Raw genomic sequence first — 22,004 nt, 5'->3', positions numbered from 1 at the left:
GGGGGAGTGTCTTTACATTCTTCTTCATTTTAAGTTTTCACTTTAAGTTGTTATATTATGTTTTGTAAACTGTTATTCAGGATGTTTTGTGTTTGTACCCATGTGCTTTTGTAAGCTTTTAGGGTTTTTGTTTTATGCATAGTTTGTAGGCTTTATGGTATGTACTTTGCTTAATGCAGCCTTTATGCTATGTTGAAATTAGTACTTTAATCTAAATGTTCTGCATTTTGGTTTATGTACTGTCACTCTTGTGCCCTTGTAGGATTGTTCCTAGATGCATATACCTTGTGTGTTATGCATTGGTTGAGTGTTGAGCATACAAGTGTCTTGCCTTGTGCTTGTTAACTTGTATGTCCTTGTGTTCATTCCAAGTGTGAATGAGCACTGTGATCACTACCTTGTGGTGTTCACTTTGTTGATCAAGCCATGATTTGTTTCTTAACTCCATCTATGCTTGATCTCATATTGTCTGTTTCATATGTATTTTATAATTTTCTGCTTACAATGATCATGGTGTATTGTTGTGTTTCAGGAGTAATATGTTCATATGATTCAAGTGTTTCACAGCTTCTAGAGTTAGGTGTGAGTGAGTTTTGTTCAACTGTTCCCAACTCACATGTTAAGTCTAGAGTCTGTTTTAGGGTTTTGTCACGGAATAGCCAAAGGGGGAGATTGTAAGGTTGAATTTATTCAACCATCTAATTGGCTTTATTCCGTGCCAAATTTGCTTGTAATTCAGCATTTAGTAACCCTGTATTTAGATGGGTTTGATGTAAGGGTAGTGAGTGAGATAGAGTGAAGATTACTCAAAAGTGTGCAAGAAAACAGAAACTCGCGGTTGGGACTCGCGGGTGACTCGCGGCTGCAAGCCGCCAGACGCAGCAGACGTGCCAAGCATGCTGGAAGATGAACAGTCATGCTAGCTGGAGCACTACAGGACAAAACAGGACAACTGGCCATACAGATATCTCGCGACTGGATCTCGCGACTTAGTCAAGCCGCGAGGTCAAGTCGCGAGCCACCCCTGTTTTGTAAAACCTGACGTTTCACATTCTTCTCTCACTCTAGTATAAATACCCCTTTTACCCACGATTGAAAGAGAGCTTCCAGAGAGAATTTTGAGAGAGAAACCCTAAAGAAAAACAAGATTGATTCACCCACAATCTATACCTTAGAGTCTCTTCAAATTCCTTAACTCTCTTCCTCTCCATTGTCAAATTCTTGAGAGGCATTACACCAAACCTGGTTCTCACCATCATCATCACTGTGAGACAGTTGTTTGGATTTCTGGGAAGCAGTTAGGAAGGAACCAATCTTCATTGGTTGATGCTATGGTCTAGTAGCGGAATCCAGGAAGTTAGAAAAGAAAAAGGTTTGGCGCAACCTCGCTGGAGCAAGAAGCTTGGAGGGCTTAGGTGCACTGGGTAGATTAGGCTTGGAGGGTCTATTGCTGTCCTTGTATCCCAACTGTATTTTCTAGTGGATTGTTTACCGCTTGGAGGGCGGCGGAGAGGTTTTACGTCGAGAGCTTCGGTTTCCTCTTCGATAACACATCGCGTGTTGTCTTTGTGTTTGCATCTTCCTTCCTCTCTATCTTTGCCTTTTTATTATCTGCTGTGGATTTTATTTTGTTATGGCTTAGATAGTTTTTAACCAATTTCATATTATTGCATATGTTAAGTTTCCGCACACTAGTTTTTTGACATATTGCTTGAATTGGTTAAGTTGTAATTTGGGGGTCTAAACGTTCAAAGGTGTTTTTACACGTTTTTGAACTTTCAGCTATGTTTGTACACTTTAGGGATTTGTGACTAAGGAGCTTTCTTGATCTTCATTGTGTGATGAATTGAAGAACTTTGCAACCAACATCTTTCTCAACTTGGTGATGAAGTCATGTACTAGGATCTACGCATCTATTGGTTGGTCACATACTGGGAGCTGTGCATTGAAAATGAGAGATTGTTACTACAAAACAAGTTCAATTAGGTAATGGGGTAAGGGTTCAACTGTAGGTTGGTATAAGGTACTGAGATTCCTTTACTTGTAACCGCTTGTTTTGATAATAGTGGATTCTCAGGAGTGGTGACCTTAAAATCATCCGATGGGGTTTTTACCTTATAGGTTTTCCCCATTCGTAAACAAATCACCGTGTCAATTTAATTTCCGCTGCACTTTAGTTAATTGGTGATTTGTTTGTGCTACCACGCATTTTGCATATTAATTGAATTAATTAATTAACTTGGTTAAATCAATTGATTAATTTATCACAAGGGGTCAATACATTCTTAGCCTATCAATAACAATCAATTTACATTGACTGGCTGCAAATTTTGATAAAATAATATTTGTAAAATTTATTCTAAAAGGAAATCAATTATGAATTTACCTCTTTGTCAACCAATATCATAATGAGGCTAATCAGATCATGGTTGTTTGCTATCTTAATTGCATCCCACATTCGTAGAACTCTTTCACTTTTGAGTTATCTTTGTCCCTCGATATCTGCTTCAAAGTTGTGTACTCCATATTCGTATGAATTTGTATTATTTGCACAATTTAAACATTAGTAAAATTTATATTTCATTATAGAGTAAAATCTATCATTTGCAACATAAGTGACAATCTATCTTATATTATTGACAACTTCAAATTAATGCACAGTATGTATTACGTCTGTGTAAACCATTCAATGTAATGGGAATAAATTAATTGGGACATAATAATTATACATGTCAATTTAATTCAAAATAAAGTTTTAATTGAATCAAAATAAAGATGACATAAACAGGTAAAAAATCAGGCTATTCCAAGGTTTCAGTTTGATTTATGTAATAAAATCTATAAAACAAAAATAATATTTACTCAATACAAGAATCGAACAAAAAGAACTCAAGAAATTGAAAAAATAAATGGAAAATTAGAGAAAAAGGTTGCCAAGCCTTAAACCTTATTGAGTAATGCAGCAAAAAAAGTATTTAATATGCAGTAAATAATTCTAGGGAAATCATAATTTTAGTTCGAGGAAAACCATCAACAAATCTACACTCTTCAGTATTCGGCAAAACATAAAGACAATCAGGCAAAAAAAGTGCAAACCTAACAAAAAGCTGCCAAACAAAAATCAAATCTAACTTATACAACAATTGAAGAAAATAGAACTAAATAAACTAAAAAAAAATAAATGTCGGAAAAGAAAAAGGAAAAAAAAAAGAAGGAAATTAGAACTAATATGTTTTTCAATAGAGATAAAAGAAGAGCCCTAGAAAATTAAATTCAATAGACGGAAAATGATCTGTGGGCAGTTATAGACAATTGGGAACATTAATTGAATAGAAAGAAAGAACGCTCACCTTCTAAATAGCCTGTTGTTGCAGAGAAGGCTTCTGAATAGTTTACTATTGAAGTGAAGGAATGGCAGTTGAAACAATTGAGGGAGGGATTCTCCATTTGTGTTTGTGTGTTTGGCCGAATAAGGGTAGCACTTGAAGATTTAAGTTATCGCACCACTTGAATGGTGTTTATAAATTTTCGCCTTTTTTTTTTTTTTTTTTTTTTTTTTTTTTTTTGCGCGTTCTTTCCTGGGAGCTTCACAAGTTTTAAAGTATATTTTTTGGTTTTCCAAAAAAAAAAAAATCTATTTTTAAGAAAATAAAGGATAATAATAATGATCATTTGGTAAGAATTCACAGATAAATGGCTATATATTAAAAATAATTAGTATCTGAAAAAGTAAATATATTCAAATAATTTAAGGTAAATATTTGAAGTGAATATTTTATATTAAAAGTATTAGTTAAATAAATTTAATTAAATAAGTATGTAACTAATGTATTAGAAATTATAAAATTTTAAATTAAAGATTTTAAAATAGCACTCAAATTGTCAAAACTAAAACCATAATTTTAAACTAATTTATCATTGTGGATTTAATATTTTTTAAATCTTAAGATTTCTTTCTCTCTATCTCTCTTGTATTTATTATCTTTGCATTTTTTTTTTTTTTTGGAAAAAGGCAGTGGCTTGCCAAGTAATATAATTCTTATTAAAAACTTGAATTTTTTTTAATTTAATTTTTTTATTTTATATTTTGATATCAGTATTTGCCCGTTTGACATATTGTAGGAGTTGAAAAAATTGTTAAAGATATTCCTTCAATAATTTAAAATATAAATATAAAAAAAAAAAGAAAAAGGTTACAATGTTTGGTTGCTAAGAGAATTAATCATAAACTAAACTACAATTAGTGCATCAAGTTCCACATGAAGATTATAAATTCTAGAATTTTGTTGCTAATATGCCAAATTCATGAGACATTAGTGTCTATATTGACATGGCAATCAAATTGGTTCATTTTGCAAACTTTAAAAATTACTTTTACTTATGAAGCACTTCTAATTAATACCACGTCACTACAAAAAACGCGCTTTAGAGCTGCGTTTTTTAAAAACGCAACTTCAGGGTACTGTTTGAGCTGTGTTCTCCACCACTGGACGTATAGCCGCGTTTTTAAAAATGCGGCTATAGACCAACTTTGAAGCCACGTTTTGTAAGGGACAGGCTGCGTTTAGTTGGGTCTGGCTTGATTTTTTTTTAATAGTATATCCTAAAGCTGCGTTTATTAAACGCAGCTTGGGTCCGTTTGGATACAGCTGAAAACTGAAAACTGAAACTGAAAACTGAAAAACACTGTAGCAAAATAATTTTTAAATGTGTAAATAGTACCGTGGGACCCATTTTTAATAAAAAAGTTGCTGAAAAGTGAAATTTGTGGGTCCATAAACAGTACACGATGTGCACTGATTGGTAAAAAAAGTTTGAAAAGTCAAATTTGCGACTACTGTTCATTGAACAGTAGCCGCAAACTGAAAAACGCGTGAAAAAAAAAAAAAAAAAAAAAAACAAAACGCAGATGCAGACGCAGACGTATCAGCCCAATCCAAACGCAACTTAAACATAATGCAAGAGCTGTGTTTCTTTAGGGTCCGTTTGGAAGGAGAGAATGGAATGGAATGGAATGGAAAAAAAAGAATATTTTTAGAATATTCTTCCCTCCTCTTGTTTGGGAGTTTTAACGGATGGAATGGAAAGTTCATTCCCTTGTTTTGGAGTTTAAGTAGGAGGGAATGGAATGGTTAGGAGGGAATGCTCATTCCTCCCTTTTCCCTCCAAACCTCAAATTTTTGTTCCCCTCAAAATTGGGAGGAATGGAAGGGAATGGGTTTAGGTTTAATGAAATTTTTGTTAAAACCCCTTAATACCCCTTTAATATCAACCATTCTTTTCTCAATCAGCCGTAAGAAAAAAAACATAGCTACACGTTATTGCTTATTTGCTACAAAGTGAAGCTATTGCTGTTTCGTGAGACACCATTGAAGCTACTGCTGTTTATTCTTTGACTGCTGCAAGTTTTGGTTACTGCTCACAAGTAAGTCTTTCTTTTTCTTATGTTTCTACCGGTTCTGTTATGTTTGCTTCCTACTTCATGTCTTGTCATATATTTTCTATCTTTGTTATGTGTGAGGAACTATTTTTCATTAATGTCTTGGGATTGTGGATTGAGATTGATTCATTAAAAAAAAAAAATTCAAAACCCGTAGAAACACGTTATGCCAATGTATACAACTTATTGGATAATCTTATTTTTGGTCTGACCCTTAAAATTCAATTTGCTATTGCTTTTATGTGTTCCAATGAATCATTGATTCTTCTCCACACCCCGTTCCTCAATGAATAATTGATTCTGTGTGCATGTGTTTGGACTTGATAGAAAACAAGATAGGGTGGATGTCTTGGGATTGTGGATTGAGTAACGCAACTTTCTTATACTTAAAAATAATAATAATAAATAAAAAGGATATAATGAAACTTTAAACATTAAGTGATTAGATTATAGGATCTCTACAAATAATCGTAGGAGAGAATGTCGATTGATATGCAAGAAGTAAGTTAATAACTTGGGTAGTGCCTGTAATGTACTGATACGTGTTCAATTACTTTTTCTTTATATTGTGTTCTCTTTTGGTCATGAATTTTAAATATTTGTTGTTATTGATAATAGGAGTGAGACTTGTAGGCGACAAACTTAACCATTTTAGGAATTGACACTACACGTTTTAATATTTTGCAAAAGCAGTGGGGTCCATTCACAACCAATAATTCAAGGAGTTTATCCAAATAGTGCTATTTGCCTTTTATGTTAGGAGATATGCTCTGTTTTTTGGTCAAGAAATAGAGTATTTTTAAGTCAGCCATATTTTCATTAGGCGAGGGTGAGGATTAGAGAGAGGGTTTTTATTAGATGATATTCCTCTCAGGTTAATGAATTTAGTTTAAGCTAATATATGTCCAACACTCATAATGCCAGCAATCAAAGAGCACACAACATGTCAATTCAAAGTTAACATGCAATGGGATGAATGTTAAAATCTTCTACCAAACCAAGTTTAAAATTTTCTCACCACTTCAGCTCAAAGCAGTAGGTCTGTAGCCATTGGCCCAACGAGTCATTATACAACTTTTCAAATATGTTGTTATATTTTTTACACTTTTTCATTGAGTTAATCTCATAGTTTATTTTGAGTACATTGATTAATTTCTTGAATTGTAAATAAATACACTAATTAATGTCTTCAATTAATTTTTATTTAATATGAATTAATTATCTTTATTTTTTTATTTTTTTATTATATAGTTTTTTATTTATTGATGCAAACTAATATTTTTTAGATTAATTTTGTTTTCAATCTTATCTTGTAACCTTGCCACCCCGAACTAAAATCCTAACTCATAATTAGTTAGGCTAATAACGTAACTATTTTTTAGAACATGTACCCATTATTTTCTAAGTTGGACTGATAACATAACTATTTTTTTACTTAGATGGACTTGAATGATGAGGTATTTTTCGAACTTTATGCGGAAACTAGCCTTGGTTCATGCTGCATGCCGTTATTTGTGTTACATTATCCATCAAAGGCAACGACTAAAAAGAAGTCGTGTTCCCCACATTCTTGCACAATCAACCATAGAAAGACAAAAAGTTCGTGATGAACTAATGTCTCGACTTAGGAATAGTGAAAAATGCTATGATGTAATACGCATGGGTCCACAAGCTTTTTAAGGTTTATGTGACATTTTGCAGAGAGACGGTGATCTTCAAGACACACAGCGTGCCACGGTTGAAGAGCAAGCTGGCAAGTTTCTTCACATGCTAGCACATAATCAGACGACTCGTACAATGTCCTTCTTTTTTTGTCATTCCAGTGAGACCATTAGTCGCCATTTTCATAATGTGTTAAGATCAATAAATATGTTAGAGGATCAATTCCTTCGACAACCTGATGGAACCCAGGTGCCACTTGAAATACTACAAAGTAGTAGGTTCAACCCATATTTTAAGGTAAATATATCATGCATATAATTTATATTTGATAGTATTTTAGTACAAATATATTTTAAGGTAAATGTTTTTGAGAGATAATGTTAATCTTAGGATTGTATTGGGGCACTTGATGGAACACATGTTCGTGTCAAGGTGTCTAATGAGGATGCACCAAGATATCGGGGTAGAAAGGGTTACACAACACAAAATGTGTTGGCGGCATGCTCATTTGATTTAAAATTTACATACGTATTACTAGGTTGGGAAGGAACTGCTTCAGATTCAAGAATAATAAAGAATGCTTTAACTAGAAACGATAACTTGAAAATCCCACAAGGTAAATTTAATTCAAATACGTATTAGGGTGTATTCTTTATAATTAAAAAATTTGTAGTATATAATTAATGGTTGTTATTGTTTATTAGGTAAATATTATCTTGTTGATGCGGGATACATGAATAGAAGTCGTCTGATTGCATCTTATAGGGGAGTGCGTTATCATTTAAAAGAGTACTCTGTTCGTCCCCCTGAAAATGCTAAAGAATTGTTTAATTTGCGACATGCGTCATTGCGTACTGCTATTGAAAGAGCATTTGGTGTACTTAAAAAGAGATTTCCTATCATAGCAAGTACTACAGAGCCTAATTATTGTGTTGACACCCAAAATGAAATCATTTTAGCATGTTGCATACTTCATAATTATTTAATGAGTGTCGATCCTGATGAAAGTCTTATTGCTGAAGTTGATGAAGAGGTTTTGCATTCTCATCGTGAACGTGTAGCCCCTACTCCAAGAGAAGATGATGAGGATGCTAGGCAAGGAGATATTATAAGAGATTCTATAGCATTAGCCATGTGGCAAAACTATGTCCAAATGTGATAGCTTTTGAGTTTATTGTTGTCATGTCGTTTAAGAATATGCTATGTTTCAATTACTTAGACCTAAATGTTATGCAAATTTCTCTTTTCATTTTAATATTGCTCTCTATCTTTTGATAATTAATATTAATATTTACACAATATTTTACATGTGTTTTTTGTTCTATTAATTATAGTATGGGTAAGATATCAAAAAAGAATGGTGGAGATCCAAGCAAAGAAGTACAATGGAGTAGTGTTATGGATGATGCTTTAGTGGATGCTTTTTTACATCAAGTGATCATAGGTGGTAGAGTTAATGGAACTTTTACCTCTAAGGCATATGATGACATAGTGAAAGAGTTGGTTGAAAAATTTAACATGGAAATTAACAAGGATAAGGTGAAAAATCAACAGAAGACACTGAAGAAGAATTTTCATGAATGCTATGACATATTTAAAGATGGATTGAGTGGTTTTGGATGGAATGATTCTTTAAATATGTGGATAGCTGAACCAGAAGTTTGGGAGCCACTCATAGCGGTAAATTACCATTTTTTGTGAGTTTAATTTTGTATTTCATAATTATATCTGTTGTTTAACCATTTGTCTTGGTTTGTAACAGTCTAAACCTACAGCCAAAAAGTGGATGACAACACCTATACCCAACTACTCTAAGATGGCACAACTTTGGGCTAAAGATAGAGCAAAAGGTGATCATGTTGAAACTGCAAAGGAGAAACGTGCTAGGTATGCTGCATCAACCACTATTGATGAGATTGATAATTTGATATCTCAAAATGAAGTTTCTTTGGAGAACTTTGAAGTGGAAGATGATCAGAGGTCACCAGAAATTAATGTTGCACGTTCTCGTGTGTCATCACAAGATGCAATGTCTTCTGAAAGCAAGAAAAGACGACTGACAGAAGATGATGAACTCGGAAATATAATTTCCCAGTCATTTGATAATGTATCAAAGACAATTGATAGGGCAACTGAGGTTATGGCAAAGTGCTTTTCAAAGTCATATGGAGCAGAAGTTCACGCAGCTTTGGGCCTATTGGACTTAAATCCAATATTAAAGACTGAGGCCTACATATTTTTGATGGAAAATCCAACATATAAGGAGATGTTCTTTGGTTGCCCAGATCATGAGTGCAAATGTGACTTATTGACACTAATGTCTAGGCCTAAAAATTAAAAAAGTATGGGATTTTTTGGCCAACCTTAGTTTTGGAATGGATTATATTTTTTTTTTGTTTTTTTTTTGGCAAGACTCATTACCGGAGTTTTTTTTTTTTTTTTTTTTTTTTTTTTTTTTTTTTTTTTTTCTAAAGATATTTGTTTGCATTGTTAGACAATATTTATTTTGTTGAGAATAAATATGTGATGCGTGAATTGTTTTACAACATATAAATATACATAACTTGTTTTTTAGCTACAATAAAATTTTCTTTTTTCTTTAAAGAAATTGGGAGATGGAGATGTATTAAATTATCAAATCTATTGTAAAGCACACTAGCCAAGAAAGATTCAATCTAAAATTAGCAGCCCCTAAAAAAAATTTTCAAATTGAAATAAAGAAATTGTGCTATTGTCAAATTTTCATGCCATTATCTTCATTTGTTAAATTATTGATTAGCGTGATTATTTCTATTCACCTTGACAAAACTATATTGTAATTCAATAATCTAACACAGACTTAATTGTGGCTAACTAGTTTCACATCATCCACTAAATACTAAACATTTCAAAACAATTATAAGTTCTCATTGATTATTTTTTATGTTCTTTAAAATGAGGGGTACAATAGTAATGTTATTATAAAATGATTCCATTTCATTCCTTCTAATGTTACTTCCAAACGGTGTTACTTACTTTCCATTCCTTTCCATTCATTTATTTTATAACATCCAAACAAGATTTTTAAATTCCATTCCATTCCATTATTTTCCCTACTAAATCCATTCCATTCCATTTTTTTTAATGATCATTCTATGTCATTCATTTATAAACTCCCAAACGGACCCTTTAAACGCGGCTTAAACAGGGGAAGAGCTGCGTTTTATCAAATGCGGCCAAGGTTTGATATAAAAATAAAAAAAAACCCTCAATTGAAAAAAAAACCCTAAATTCACAAAAACTCTCAGCTCACTCTCAACCTAGCTCTCGATCTCTAATCTCGCCGATCCCTTTGACTCCCAGACCCTCATTTTCTATTTTCTAAACCCAAACCCACCACCACCTCTCTCTCTCTCTAACCCAATCCCTAACAAAGACAAAGCAAGGCCTTCATCTTCTTCCAAAACCGCCATGAAAGTCCGGTCAGTGAAGCTCAGGGAGGCCCACAAGGCCTCCTCCTCCAGCAATGGCCATGGCGGCGGCTCCTTCTGCTTCGTGGTGTAGGACCAGCAAGCGAATCACCTCGTCACTGCCTCCTCTTCCGATCTTTCTATCTCCATCCACGACCCTCTTCTTCCGTCAAGCGCTCCCAGGATCCTCCGCCACCACCGCAACGGCGTCACCGCCATCGCCATTAGCCCCAACTCCACTTGCCTTGCTTCTGGATCCATCGATCACTCCGTCAAGCTCTACAAATTTCCCGGTATTCTAATCTCTGTTTCTCCGTTTCTTTTGTTGAGTATGAAGTTTGTGGAATTTTGATGCTGGGATTTAAAAAAAAAAAAAAAGGAAAATTGGGTTTGATTTCAATGGTTACTGGGTTCAGATTGGGTTTTTGCTTGTGGATTTTCGTATGTGTTCATTAACGTGAATATTCTGGTAAAAGTTTATCTATGTGGATATATGGGTCTCAAAATGACTATCTTACCACTTTCTTTTGCTTTATTAATGAAAGTTTATCTATGCGGATATATGGATCTCAAAATGAAAATATCCTATATGTGTTTTGACAGAACATTTTTATAAATTTGAAGTGCAACAGCTCAAGGAGAATATATTAGGCACAACTTCAATTTGAACTAATTTAATAGTGGTACAATATTCTATATGAAATCTTCTGTCTTATTCTTTATCTTTCTGATAAGTTCCACTCACCACTAAAATAAAAAAAAAAAAACTAGGTCACTTCTACAACATTAAAAAATTTGCTGCGTAAGCATATATAGTTGCCTTTGAGTAATACTACATATTAAATAAAAATGTGGCCATAGCATGATTGGGCATGTGGGCCTTCTTGGGTATTATATTCCAAATACCAAATGATTGTTGCAAAGAGAAACCTGAATTCACAAGATCATCTCTTATGTTTTTTTCTAGAAATCATTTTCTTGTTTCTTACATAAAGTACTTTACATATTAAAGTGAAATACATAGTTATTACCCATTAAAAGCATGTGTATGTAGTTCTATAATCTGTACTTGTAAAAAAAAAAGTAGCTCTATAATCCGCTAGAAAAGTTTCTGCAGATCACTTTACTTTACTTATATTTTTTGGTGATAGGATCCAAGGGAGAAGGCTAAATCAGAGACAAGGGATTGGTTGAACAATGTGGTATGAAATTAAGCATTTTGATTCATATGACTTGTCTAATTCTAGCTTGTATGTGTTTGTGAAGCCGCATGCATATTTTCTGCCCCTATAACTAATGTAGAATTGTTATTAATGGACTATGGGTGAGCTTTGTTTTTGTGCTAGTTTTTATTAATTGTTATGACTTATGAGAGAGCATTGTTTTTGTGCTAAACTGGCCTAATGTGGAGAGCAGTCCCCCTTCATGATAAGGGGAACTCATGGTGGCTTTCCAAAGCAAAATTGTTAGTCTAGAGTCTAGACAACTCTTTTTCTTTATAAAGCAGATCATCTATTTTGTTCTGGTTTATAATTTTGAGAAAGTCACCACCTGTAATATGCAAGTACATTTTAGTTGCTATTTAATTTTTTTTTTTTTTTTTAAAAGTGAAATTTGAAAGCGGTTTGTTCAGGTTAACTTATATGTGACAATTATAAATACAGAGGATCATCTATTAGAGCATTTTCTTTGTTTGACTATTAGTTTTATCCTTCTTGATTTCATGTTGCATGGTAAGTGCTGCTTACAAGTGAGTGTTTTAAGACAATCTGGAGGGAGGGAAATTGGATAACTTTGTGGCTTCTAAGTTGTGGTTTTTATTGCTTTTTCTTAGCTGGTCCTGATTTTAAAATTGTATGGTATGGCACATTTACCGATTTATACATCTAACATCTTTGAAAGATCTACTTGTTTTAATATTCTGTCAAATAAGATTTATTATATATTTTCGTAGATTCATCTTTAGACTTTTTTGTTTTCTTTTTTTTTTTAGTCGCTTCTTTGATTAATTTGGTTTCCTATTTCACTATCTGTCACTATTGAAATGATATGTAACTGAATCAATTTCAGGTACCAAAATTTCTGTCAAAAAGTAGTCCTCATAAGGTACAATCCCCCCCCCCCCTCTTTGGGGCCCCTTTTTATTCCTCTTATCTTATCTACATATTCTCATCATGCAATTTTTTCTTCATCCCTTGTACTTTGACTACTGGTCATGCTTACACCATCCAGTCCAGTTTATTAATGAGCTCTTCATTAGTTGAACTGTAAATTTTAGCTATCGGCCTACATTATAAGAAGTGCTTTCTCTCTCATTTGAGTTGAGACCAACTGCAAGTATGTTGTTCAAATTTGTACTGCATTTCCTGTTACAGTTGTGATGGGGTTTTTTGGATAAGTAGTTGTGATGGATTCTCAAATAGGAAGATCTTCAAAATTGTGGCTTTTTATTTATTTCAATTCACTGCTTGGACCAAGCATTCAACTAAAGACTAATGACTAATATAATATCCTTACTTATGTAATAATATCTAACAAAGATAATTAAATAAATCAAATTTAAATGGTATTCCTAGAAATATTTCATTGTGAAAAAGGTACCAGCAAAACTCAAAAAGTTTATTCATTCTTAATCTATTCCTAGAAATATCTCTGATCGACATCATAGTATTCCTAGAAATATTTCATTGTGAAAAGGGTACCAACAAAACTCAAAAAGTGACAAACATATTCAACTAGTAGAGAAGAGCCACTTGGTGTGGCAAATCTCCTCAGTGATTGAGTGTGGTTCTCACCAGTCATGAATGCTCCAAGCATGTAATAAAACGTGTAAGATGTATGAAGGCTTTATTGTCGCAGTCGATTTTTATAAATATGGTCATGAACTTTTTTAATTTCTTCTTTTTTTACAATTATATATATAGCATAAACAATTAGATCAGAAAACTAGTATCAACTCTTTTTCTTACCTTTTCCAAACTATACTTTTTTTAGCCATAATCTTTTTTACTTTTCACATTCCATCCATAGCTGCATCCTCTTTATGTTATTTGTATGTATAATTTATTAATCTAGGATTACGAGTTTCTTTTAACGTCATTCATTGACCAAACAATAATTTTTCTTTCCTAATTGTCAAAGGATGTCTGTTTCCAACTTATAAGGTACTAGGTATTATATTTATCTTTAATCTCAAAAAGGTAATAGGTATATATATATTATAGTCATGCATCATTTAGATGGAGAATTAGAAATGGTAAACAAGTAATGTTAGGGATGTAATCATTTTTCATGTCTGTTGATATGGTTTGGTGAAAGAAATAACATCACTTTCATCTAGGTCTAATCGTTATTAATTCTATTATGCACCAATTATAACTAAACACATATATTTGTGAGATACATATGGAACATGACCTTAATTTATTATGTAAAATATATCCAAGAGTTCAAAGAAGTGATTACAAAGCATAAGATGGTTTGCTACTTGTGTCTGTTTGTGAAAAATGGTTCTTTTTAACTTTGTGAGTGTAGGAAAATGGTTTGCTACTTGTGTTTTTTTGTCTCAAATTTTGTTCTTTATGGACTTGAACCTTAAATTTCTGCAGGGAGCAAGCTTACTGTAGGGAAGTGATGGCAGGCATGGCAAGACTGGAACTGTGAGGTCAGTTAGGAAGTGTTGTTGCTGCTTGCTGGCTATGGCTGTATTTCTTCATGCAATTAGAATGTAAAAAACTCCTTGTAAAATTTTTTTGTGATGTATAGGATCTTTTGTCAGTGGAACTTACAAACTGATATATTTTTTGTTGGGAACTTGCAAAATTTTGGCAATGAACTACAGCCGCGTTTTTATAAACGCAGCTATAGACAAAACCCAAATAGGAGGTTTTAGCCGGGTCTGGAAAACGCAGCTACAGGGTAGCCTATAGCTGTGTTGTAGAAAACGCAACTACAGGCTGGAACCTACAGCCGCGTTTAAAATGCAGCCCAAACTGGGACTATAGCCGCGTTTTCTACAAAACGCAGCTATAGGTCCCAACCCTATGGGTGTGGAAAAATGTGGCTATATGGCAAAATAAACGCGGCTATAATAGAACCATCTAGAGCCGCGTTTTTGGAAACGCAGCTCTAGGTCCCTGCAGGGGGCTATAGCCTCACTGCATAGGCTGTGTTTGGAAACGCAACTATAGCCTATAGCTGCGTTTTTTATTGGCTATAGCTGCGTTTTTCAAGTGCAGCTATAGCCCTCTTTTTTTGTAGTGCGTTTATGTCCCTTCTTCAACCTGGATTTTTGCCCAAAATATGGAGTTCGGACCATCCATTCAACACACTATTATTTTAATCGTTTGAACTTGTGTGGGAAACTACAAAGTTGAAGTGCAGGTAGAACCATGAACACAATTTTCCGCAAGCCATATATATAAATATACACACACAAAATATCATATTCTCTCTACCAGTACCCATATTTACCATTCCACACCATCCAGCTGATTGCTTTCACATGTTAAATATATGGTGAAAATGGCACTAAGTTAAAAATTCCATATGATCATTGATAGACAGATTTTAAAATGGTCTTTAACCATAATTAGCTAACCTTGATAATTATGTAGATAGAGTGGAATATTAACTAAAATCTAAGGGATAATCAACTTTGTATAAAAAACATTACACTATTAGATTTCAAAATTTTGCAATTTCAATCACTCTTCAAAAACAGCAGATTAGGCAGGATGGAAAACAGAAACTGAAAACTAAATTGAATTTTGTAGTTGCTATTTTTCCTTTTGATCTTAGCATGCTAGCTGTTGCACCATTTCGAATAGTGATAACGCTTCCTCTTTCTTAGTGCTCCGCCCCCCCTTGAATAGTAAGCAGTAAGTCATTGGTTCAAATCCAATAATAGGTAAAATCGGTTGAAACCCCTGTTTTGCTAGCATGATAGCAAGTACAAACTGGAAGCAAGGAGTCAACTGAATGACCAAAGCATTGGTAAGTCCTTTCTTGTACTGGGCATCCCTAAGCAAAGAATACCCACTGCAGCACAACCATACACATCCCACAAAATCTAGTTCAGAATAAGATCAATAGGATGCAAAAGAAACAAAAGAAGTTTAATAATCATGTGATCACAAAAACGAACCCCTCATTTTAAGTAGTCAGTAACTTTCATATTCTAAAAGGCCAAAAAACTACACTACAAATCATATTAAAAACAAAACAAAAACTCTTCCCTTTTACAATCAAACATCCCTCTTCACCCATGTATCTATTAGGACATATGTGATTCACTTGTTAGGAATATATGTCACTATTTTATGTAATTGACTAATCATTTGACAAAATACACTTGTATTTGGGTAGATTTAGGATGTGTTTAATACTTCAAGAAACTTTGTTTCGAAATTAGGTGTTGAAGCCATGCAAGTTTGTCCAAGATTCAAGCTGAAAAGTGCAAGTTCATTAAAGCTTTATAGCTAGCTCGACATCCAATATCTATCGAGCTTGAAGAGTTGTTCCAACCCTGTGGCTCAACAACTGTTCGACAGCTGCTCGACAAATGGCTATCTGTCAAGGTTTATAAAAAACAGAATTTCAGTTCAGTTTTGACTCTAATATGTGATTATATGTTTGGGCCTTATTTTCTCACAACCCTAAACATATAAAATGATTATTTTAAGGGTCGTTAAAACTGTACACAAGTTGCACAAGTGTTGAGCAAAGTTTGTTCAAGCAAATTGTGACCGGAGACAAAATTTGCCCTAGTTCATCATTCTTGTGTAGAAGTTGCTGTGTTTGTGCATCGTAGGGTTTTGTGACTAAGCCTCTTCTGGATCTTCATCGTGGATGAACTAAAGAACTTTGCAGCCAAAAACCTTCTCTAGTTGGTGATTGAAGTCGCAAATTGGTTAGTCACGTATTGGGAGTCGTGCATAAAAAGAAGAGATTGTCACTACAGAACAAGTCCAATTGGATATTGCGATAAGGGTTCAATTGTAGGTTGGTATAAGGTACTGAGATTCCTTTACTTGTAACCGCTTGTTGTGATAATAGTGGATTATCGGGAGTGGTGACCTTAAAATCACCCGGTGGGGTTTTTGCCATGTTGATTTTCCCCATCGTAAACAAATCACCGTGTCAATTTATTTTCCGCTATACTTAGTTTAATTGGTGATTTATTTGTGCTACCACGTGTTTGCATGTTAATTTGATTAATTAATAAATTTGGCTAATTAATCAATTTATTCATCACAAGGGGTCAATACGTTTTTGGCCTATCAGTATCAATAGATCAAGGAAATCTCAATCCTGGCATAGAGGCATCGATGTACTTATTCTACTGATAAAATAAGTTTATGTGCTCAAAATTCCAAAAGCTATAGACATAATAAAATCAAAATGGCCTATTCACTATTAGATGAATGGTAAGGGAGAGCTAAGAGCTCTTGCACATATATACACAATATTCAGTAAATAACTTTCTTAATATACTAATGGACAGAATCATGAAACTCCATTAACTCATTCTAAAACCCACTGGTATCTACTTTTTAAGTAGGAAATCAATCAGACATTTAGATCATGATACCATATTTCAATATCATAATTACAAAATCAAATGGTGCCAAAATATTTTGACCAACCAATCCAAAGAAATTAAAAAATCAATACAAATACTGTTAGGTTTAAACAGTAATATAATAATTGGTAAGAATTAAATCACAGCCACAATAGCTAAGCCAAACACTTCATCATTTTTCTCTTTGACGCTAAGATTTTCACAAAATTAGTAATCTTCTTCTTACTACTAAATCTGAGATATCTTACACATCATCAGTATATATTATATGAGAAAGATAGAGTAAAATTGTTTATACACAAATTATAGTTTCATGTGAAGTGTATATATCCATACTCTATACCTCTAAGGAGCTTATGCAGATAGCCGAACACATATAACTTAAAACATGGCCATTTGATACCTGTTATGCATAATGCATTGTTGACATGTAAGAGGGCAAAGGAAAAAATTGAAGTAGTGAATTTTACCACTTTTAAAGGAAAATTCTTCTGTTAACTTATGACTGACAGCTCATGTATGCCTCTGCTTGTAGGCAGAAGTTCACCAAGAACTTCCATGTGGCTTTAAGAAAAATTTCATTTTCAGTCCACTAGTTCTTTTGAGTAGTTGGTGGCAAGGTTTCAATGTTTAATCCCCTCCCCCCTTTCCCACCCCTCAAAAAGAAAAACTAATTACTAAGGAGTTTCTTTGGGTTATTTGGCTTAGGATAAGGTAACATACTTTGGCTTTTGCTGGAAATACCCAGCTAGTATTTCTCAACCATCTTTTATCTCAACTGATTTCTTATATTCTACTTTCCAATCCATCTCGACATTTAGTTGTGAAGCACCCAAATAAAATAAAAGAAAAAGAAAAAGAAAAGAAAATCATCCATCTCAATGATTGCTTTGTATTTGATACTTCTATTCTTTCAAGCCTTTTATCTCATGTGTGTGTGTGGGCTTCTCTAGCTTCCAAATATCATGTTCTATTTCAAATCACTTTGTTGTCCACATATCTCTCATATATTTCTAATCTCACATCTAACAATTCAATGTGCTTGTTTAGACTTTACCTTTGATGGCTAACTGATGCATAATATGTAAAATCTGATTGCAGGCCCACACAGTGTTGGAGATGAACTATACTAAGCAGCAACTTACAGCAGTTGTGGTTTCTGATAGATTGAGACCAGTTCTTGCTGGCCCTGAGTTGGGTGCTCTGTCAAGTTTGTTGTCTCTGATATAGAGGTGTTGGGTAGGAAATCAATCAGACATATAGATCATGATAGGATATTTTGATATCATAATTACAAAAATCAAACGGTACCAAATATTCTGACCAACCAAGCCAAAGAAATTAAAAAATCAATACAAATACTGTTAGGTTCAAACAGTAATATAATAATTGGTAAGAATTAAATCACAGTCACAACAACTGAGCCAAACACTTCATCATTTTTCTCTTTGACGCTAAGATTTTTGCAAAATTAGTAATCTTCGTCTTACTACTAAATCTGAGATATCTTGCACATCATCAGCATATATTATATGAGAAAGATATAGTAAAATTGGTGTATACACAAATTATGGTTTCATGTGAAGTGTATATATCCATACTCTATACCTCTAAGGAAGGAAACATTACAAACCCTTTACATATGTGGATTAGATTTTAAAAAAAAACTACATATATTCCAAATCTGATAAGTCAACTCAATGGTGGGGAAATGTTTTTTATACAATTAGATAGTAAAGTATTTTATAGAATGGGGCAATTTTTGGTAAGTTTCTGTTGCTGCTGACTCCATAAACAGAACTCTTTCCTAGCCCAAAAATACAGAAAGTTTCCTCCTTTCTCACAAAGCCAAGAGGCCTAAGATCATCAATAACTCCCATAGAAGATATGGAAAATGTTTTTTAGATTTCTGTATCCATTTTTTTAATATTATTTTCTGTTTAAAATTTTTTTTTAAAATTACCTATTACTCAATTGAAATCATAGCAATATTGATCAGATCATGGTTGTTTGCTATGTTAATCGCATCCCACATTCACTGATATCTGCTTCAAAGTTTTGCACTTCATTGTGATATGAATTTGTAATATTAGAACATTCTAAACATTAGTAAAGTTTATACATAACAATGGACAAAAACCTACTATTTACAATATAAGTGACAATCTAGTTTACATTATAAACAATTTGAAATAATTTTAATAAACAGTATGTGTTACTTTTAGGCAAATTATCAAATATTTCTTTGTAGGCAATATTTTTTGTATGAAAACGATCACCATAATCATTTTCTTCAATAAGTATCCTAAGACCATCTTTATTTGTAACTCTGGATAGGGCAACATATAACTGTCCATGACTGAAAACTGGTCTTTCTAAATAAAGTCCAACACGTTGCAAAGATTGACCTTGGCTCTTATTAATTGTCATAGCAAAGCAAACAAATACTGGAAACTACCTTCTTTTTAGTACAAAGGGCCATTTAGAATCAAAAGGAGATAAGACTATTCTTGGAATAAACACTTTTTCTCCAATATGAGATCTTGATATTATTTGAGTCTCCAAAACCTATTTTGATAATTGAGTGACTAAAAGTCTAGTACCATTACAAAGTCTACTTTTGTTTAAATTTCGAAGTAACATTATTGGCAGACCTACTTTCAATCTGAGTTTATGGATTGGAATACCAAGGAACTTCAATGAATTGAGGAACTCTATTGGATACATGACATTTTGGTCTAGAATGTTGCTTGAAGCTTTACATAATGAATCTTCACTAATATATGTCTCTTCATCAACATTAAAAAGATCAATCATGTAACCATTTATGTCTTCAACTACTTCATTTGTTGGAGCTAAAATTGCTCTCTCTTCTAAATACTTGGAATCGTTGAATTTTGTATTGAAGTTAGGATAGGTAGCATTTACAATATCGTTGAAAGGATGAACACCAGGTTGAATTAGTAAATCATGTAGTATTTTAACCAATGCTTCACAATCATTATTACTAAGTTCACCATCACCAATTTTCAATATCCATTTAGCAAATTCCCTTGCTGCAATATCACCTGGGTTTTGTGTCAACCTCATAATTATTGTTAGAATGAAAACGTTGCAACTGTTCCATAATGAAGACTTGTTAATTGATGCCTCAACTATTTGTTCTCTTTGTCCTTTAGATACCACTGGTAAGATTTGTCGGAAATCACCACCAAGAACAATTGTTTTTCCTCCAAAAGGTGTCTCCCCACTATTTGAGTTAGAAAAACGTAATATATCTCTTAATGACCGATCAACAGCTTCAAAAAAATTTCGGTGTGCCATAGGAGCTTCATCCCAAACTATAAGACTTGCTTTGTCATAAGTTCTACAATTTGTGAACCCTGTTTAATACCGCAAGTTGAACTGTCTGTTACATTTATTGGTATTTGAAATCTTGAATGAGTTATTCTCTCTCCAGGCAACAATAATGCAGCAATTTCAGATGATGCAACTGCAATGACAATGTTCCCTTCTGAGCGTAATCGGCATATAATGGTTTTCCAAAGATAAGTCTTTCTAGGTCCTCCATGCCTATAAACAAAAAAGAAACCACCTTTATTCTCTAAAATGGAATCAATTACTTCATCATATATATTTCTTTGATCAATATTAAGACCATTAAGAAGTTTAATATGTTCTGCTGCCAAAGAATTTCTATCATAATCCAATTCTTCTTGTAATACTCTGTTGTTACTTTCGCTCTGTTTGTTTCAACGTAAAAAAATTTCAAATGTAAAATATTTTACATGTAAATACTTTTTAGAAAAAATTTTCAAGTGTTTGGATTGACCTCAATACTAAAAAATGCAAATACAAACCAACAACCACCAACCACCACAAACCCAATCACCACAGTCACCACCAGCCACCTAAATCACAAATCGGAGAGAAAAAATCAACAAAAGCCAACCAGCCACTGTAGCCCGCCCAACCACCACGGCCCATAAACCCACCGCAACCCCTAAGCCATCCTAGAAACCCAGATCATGAAGGAACAAAAAACCCACTCACTCTCAGAGATTCCAGATCAGAGATCTTAGCAGTGGCATTTGTAGCTTTCAAAACCAGATCCAACTAACGAGCACTGGAGTAGCGGTGATAAGGCTCACCTCAGGCCTCTCACGGCGACTTCTCCAATGACAAAACATACTAAAATCTGATGGTGGTGCCACTAGAATGGAGGGGAAGGGCGGCAAAGGGTGCTGGTGGAGTGGAGGTGGAGAGTGGCCGGTGGGTGCTATTGCTAGTTTGGGTAGTCTGAGAGAGGATGAGTAAAGTATGAGAAAGGGAGAGAGAGTCGGGTGTGAGGCTGTGAGATTTTTGTAAAATATTTTACACTTGCTTTTTTGGTAAAATATTTTACAAGTTTTTACACACAAAGTTTTAGTCAAAGGAAAATATTTTACAACTTTGACTATATTTTACATGCAATCAAACACTTGAAATTGGGAAAATATTTTACGGAAAATATTTTACATAGAAACAAACAGAGCGTTTGTTTAAGGAGTAATGTGTTTGGATATGGTATTGTCTCAAATTCGTGCAAAGACTTGCCACTCTTTATCAAAATTTGTTCAATTTCACATAGTGCATAGTTCTCTAATTGGAAGTCATCAAGATGTAGGTTGTCATATTGTAAAACTGTTCTTTGATGATGCAGAATGCCTTCAGATAACAACTGCCAATTTGAAATCCATAATTTATATGGATCTGCAACCTCACAAAAAATCAAGCAAACCAAGTGCATAACATGCTGATCTGAAAGTTGGATATACAACATTATTTATAGTTCATATTTCCTCAAATGATCTAGCTCCTTTAATAACAT

General features: G+C 33.6%; 3 protein-coding genes across 4 annotated transcripts; 2 read left to right on the top strand and 1 right to left on the bottom strand.

Moving 5' to 3' along the window:
• Positions 1 to 8,500: 8,500 nt before the first annotated feature.
• LOC115951711 lies at positions 8,501 to 9,440 on the top strand. The gene is made up of 2 exons (XM_031068865.1): positions 8,501 to 8,782; positions 8,865 to 9,440. Exons 1-2 carry the CDS (start codon positions 8,501 to 8,503, stop codon positions 9,438 to 9,440), a joined length of 858 nt encoding a protein of 285 aa, XP_030924725.1.
• An 890-nt stretch (positions 9,441 to 10,330) lies between these two features.
• Positions 10,331 to 14,364, top strand: LOC115954090. Of its 2 annotated transcripts, XM_031071956.1 has the most exons (4): positions 10,334 to 10,844; positions 11,703 to 11,753; positions 12,622 to 12,657; positions 14,160 to 14,364. In XM_031071956.1, the coding sequence occupies exons 1-4, from the start codon at positions 10,608 to 10,610 to the stop codon at positions 14,175 to 14,177; spliced, it is 342 nt and encodes a 113-aa protein (XP_030927816.1). In that variant the 5' UTR covers positions 10,334 to 10,607; the 3' UTR covers positions 14,178 to 14,364. The 2 variants fall into 2 exon arrangements, with proteins under 2 accessions (XP_030927817.1, XP_030927816.1); XM_031071957.1 differs by lacking the exon at positions 11,703 to 11,753 and having other exon boundaries at positions 10,331 to 10,844.
• A 983-nt stretch (positions 14,365 to 15,347) lies between these two features.
• On the bottom strand, positions 15,348 to 20,458 carry LOC115951710. The gene is made up of 3 exons (XM_031068864.1): positions 19,822 to 20,458; positions 18,280 to 18,355; positions 15,348 to 15,591 (listed from the first exon to the last, which is right to left on the bottom strand). Exons 1-3 carry the CDS (start codon positions 20,456 to 20,458, stop codon positions 15,348 to 15,350), a joined length of 957 nt encoding a protein of 318 aa, XP_030924724.1.
• Between the last annotated feature and the right edge of the window lie 1,546 nt (positions 20,459 to 22,004).

The sequence above is a fragment of the Quercus lobata genome, chromosome 7 (genome assembly GCF_001633185.2).
Source record: "Quercus lobata isolate SW786 chromosome 7, ValleyOak3.0 Primary Assembly, whole genome shotgun sequence".
NCBI classification, from domain to species: Eukaryota; Viridiplantae; Streptophyta; class Magnoliopsida; order Fagales; family Fagaceae; genus Quercus; species Quercus lobata.
This window is presented reverse-complemented; position numbering and strand designations above follow the sequence as displayed.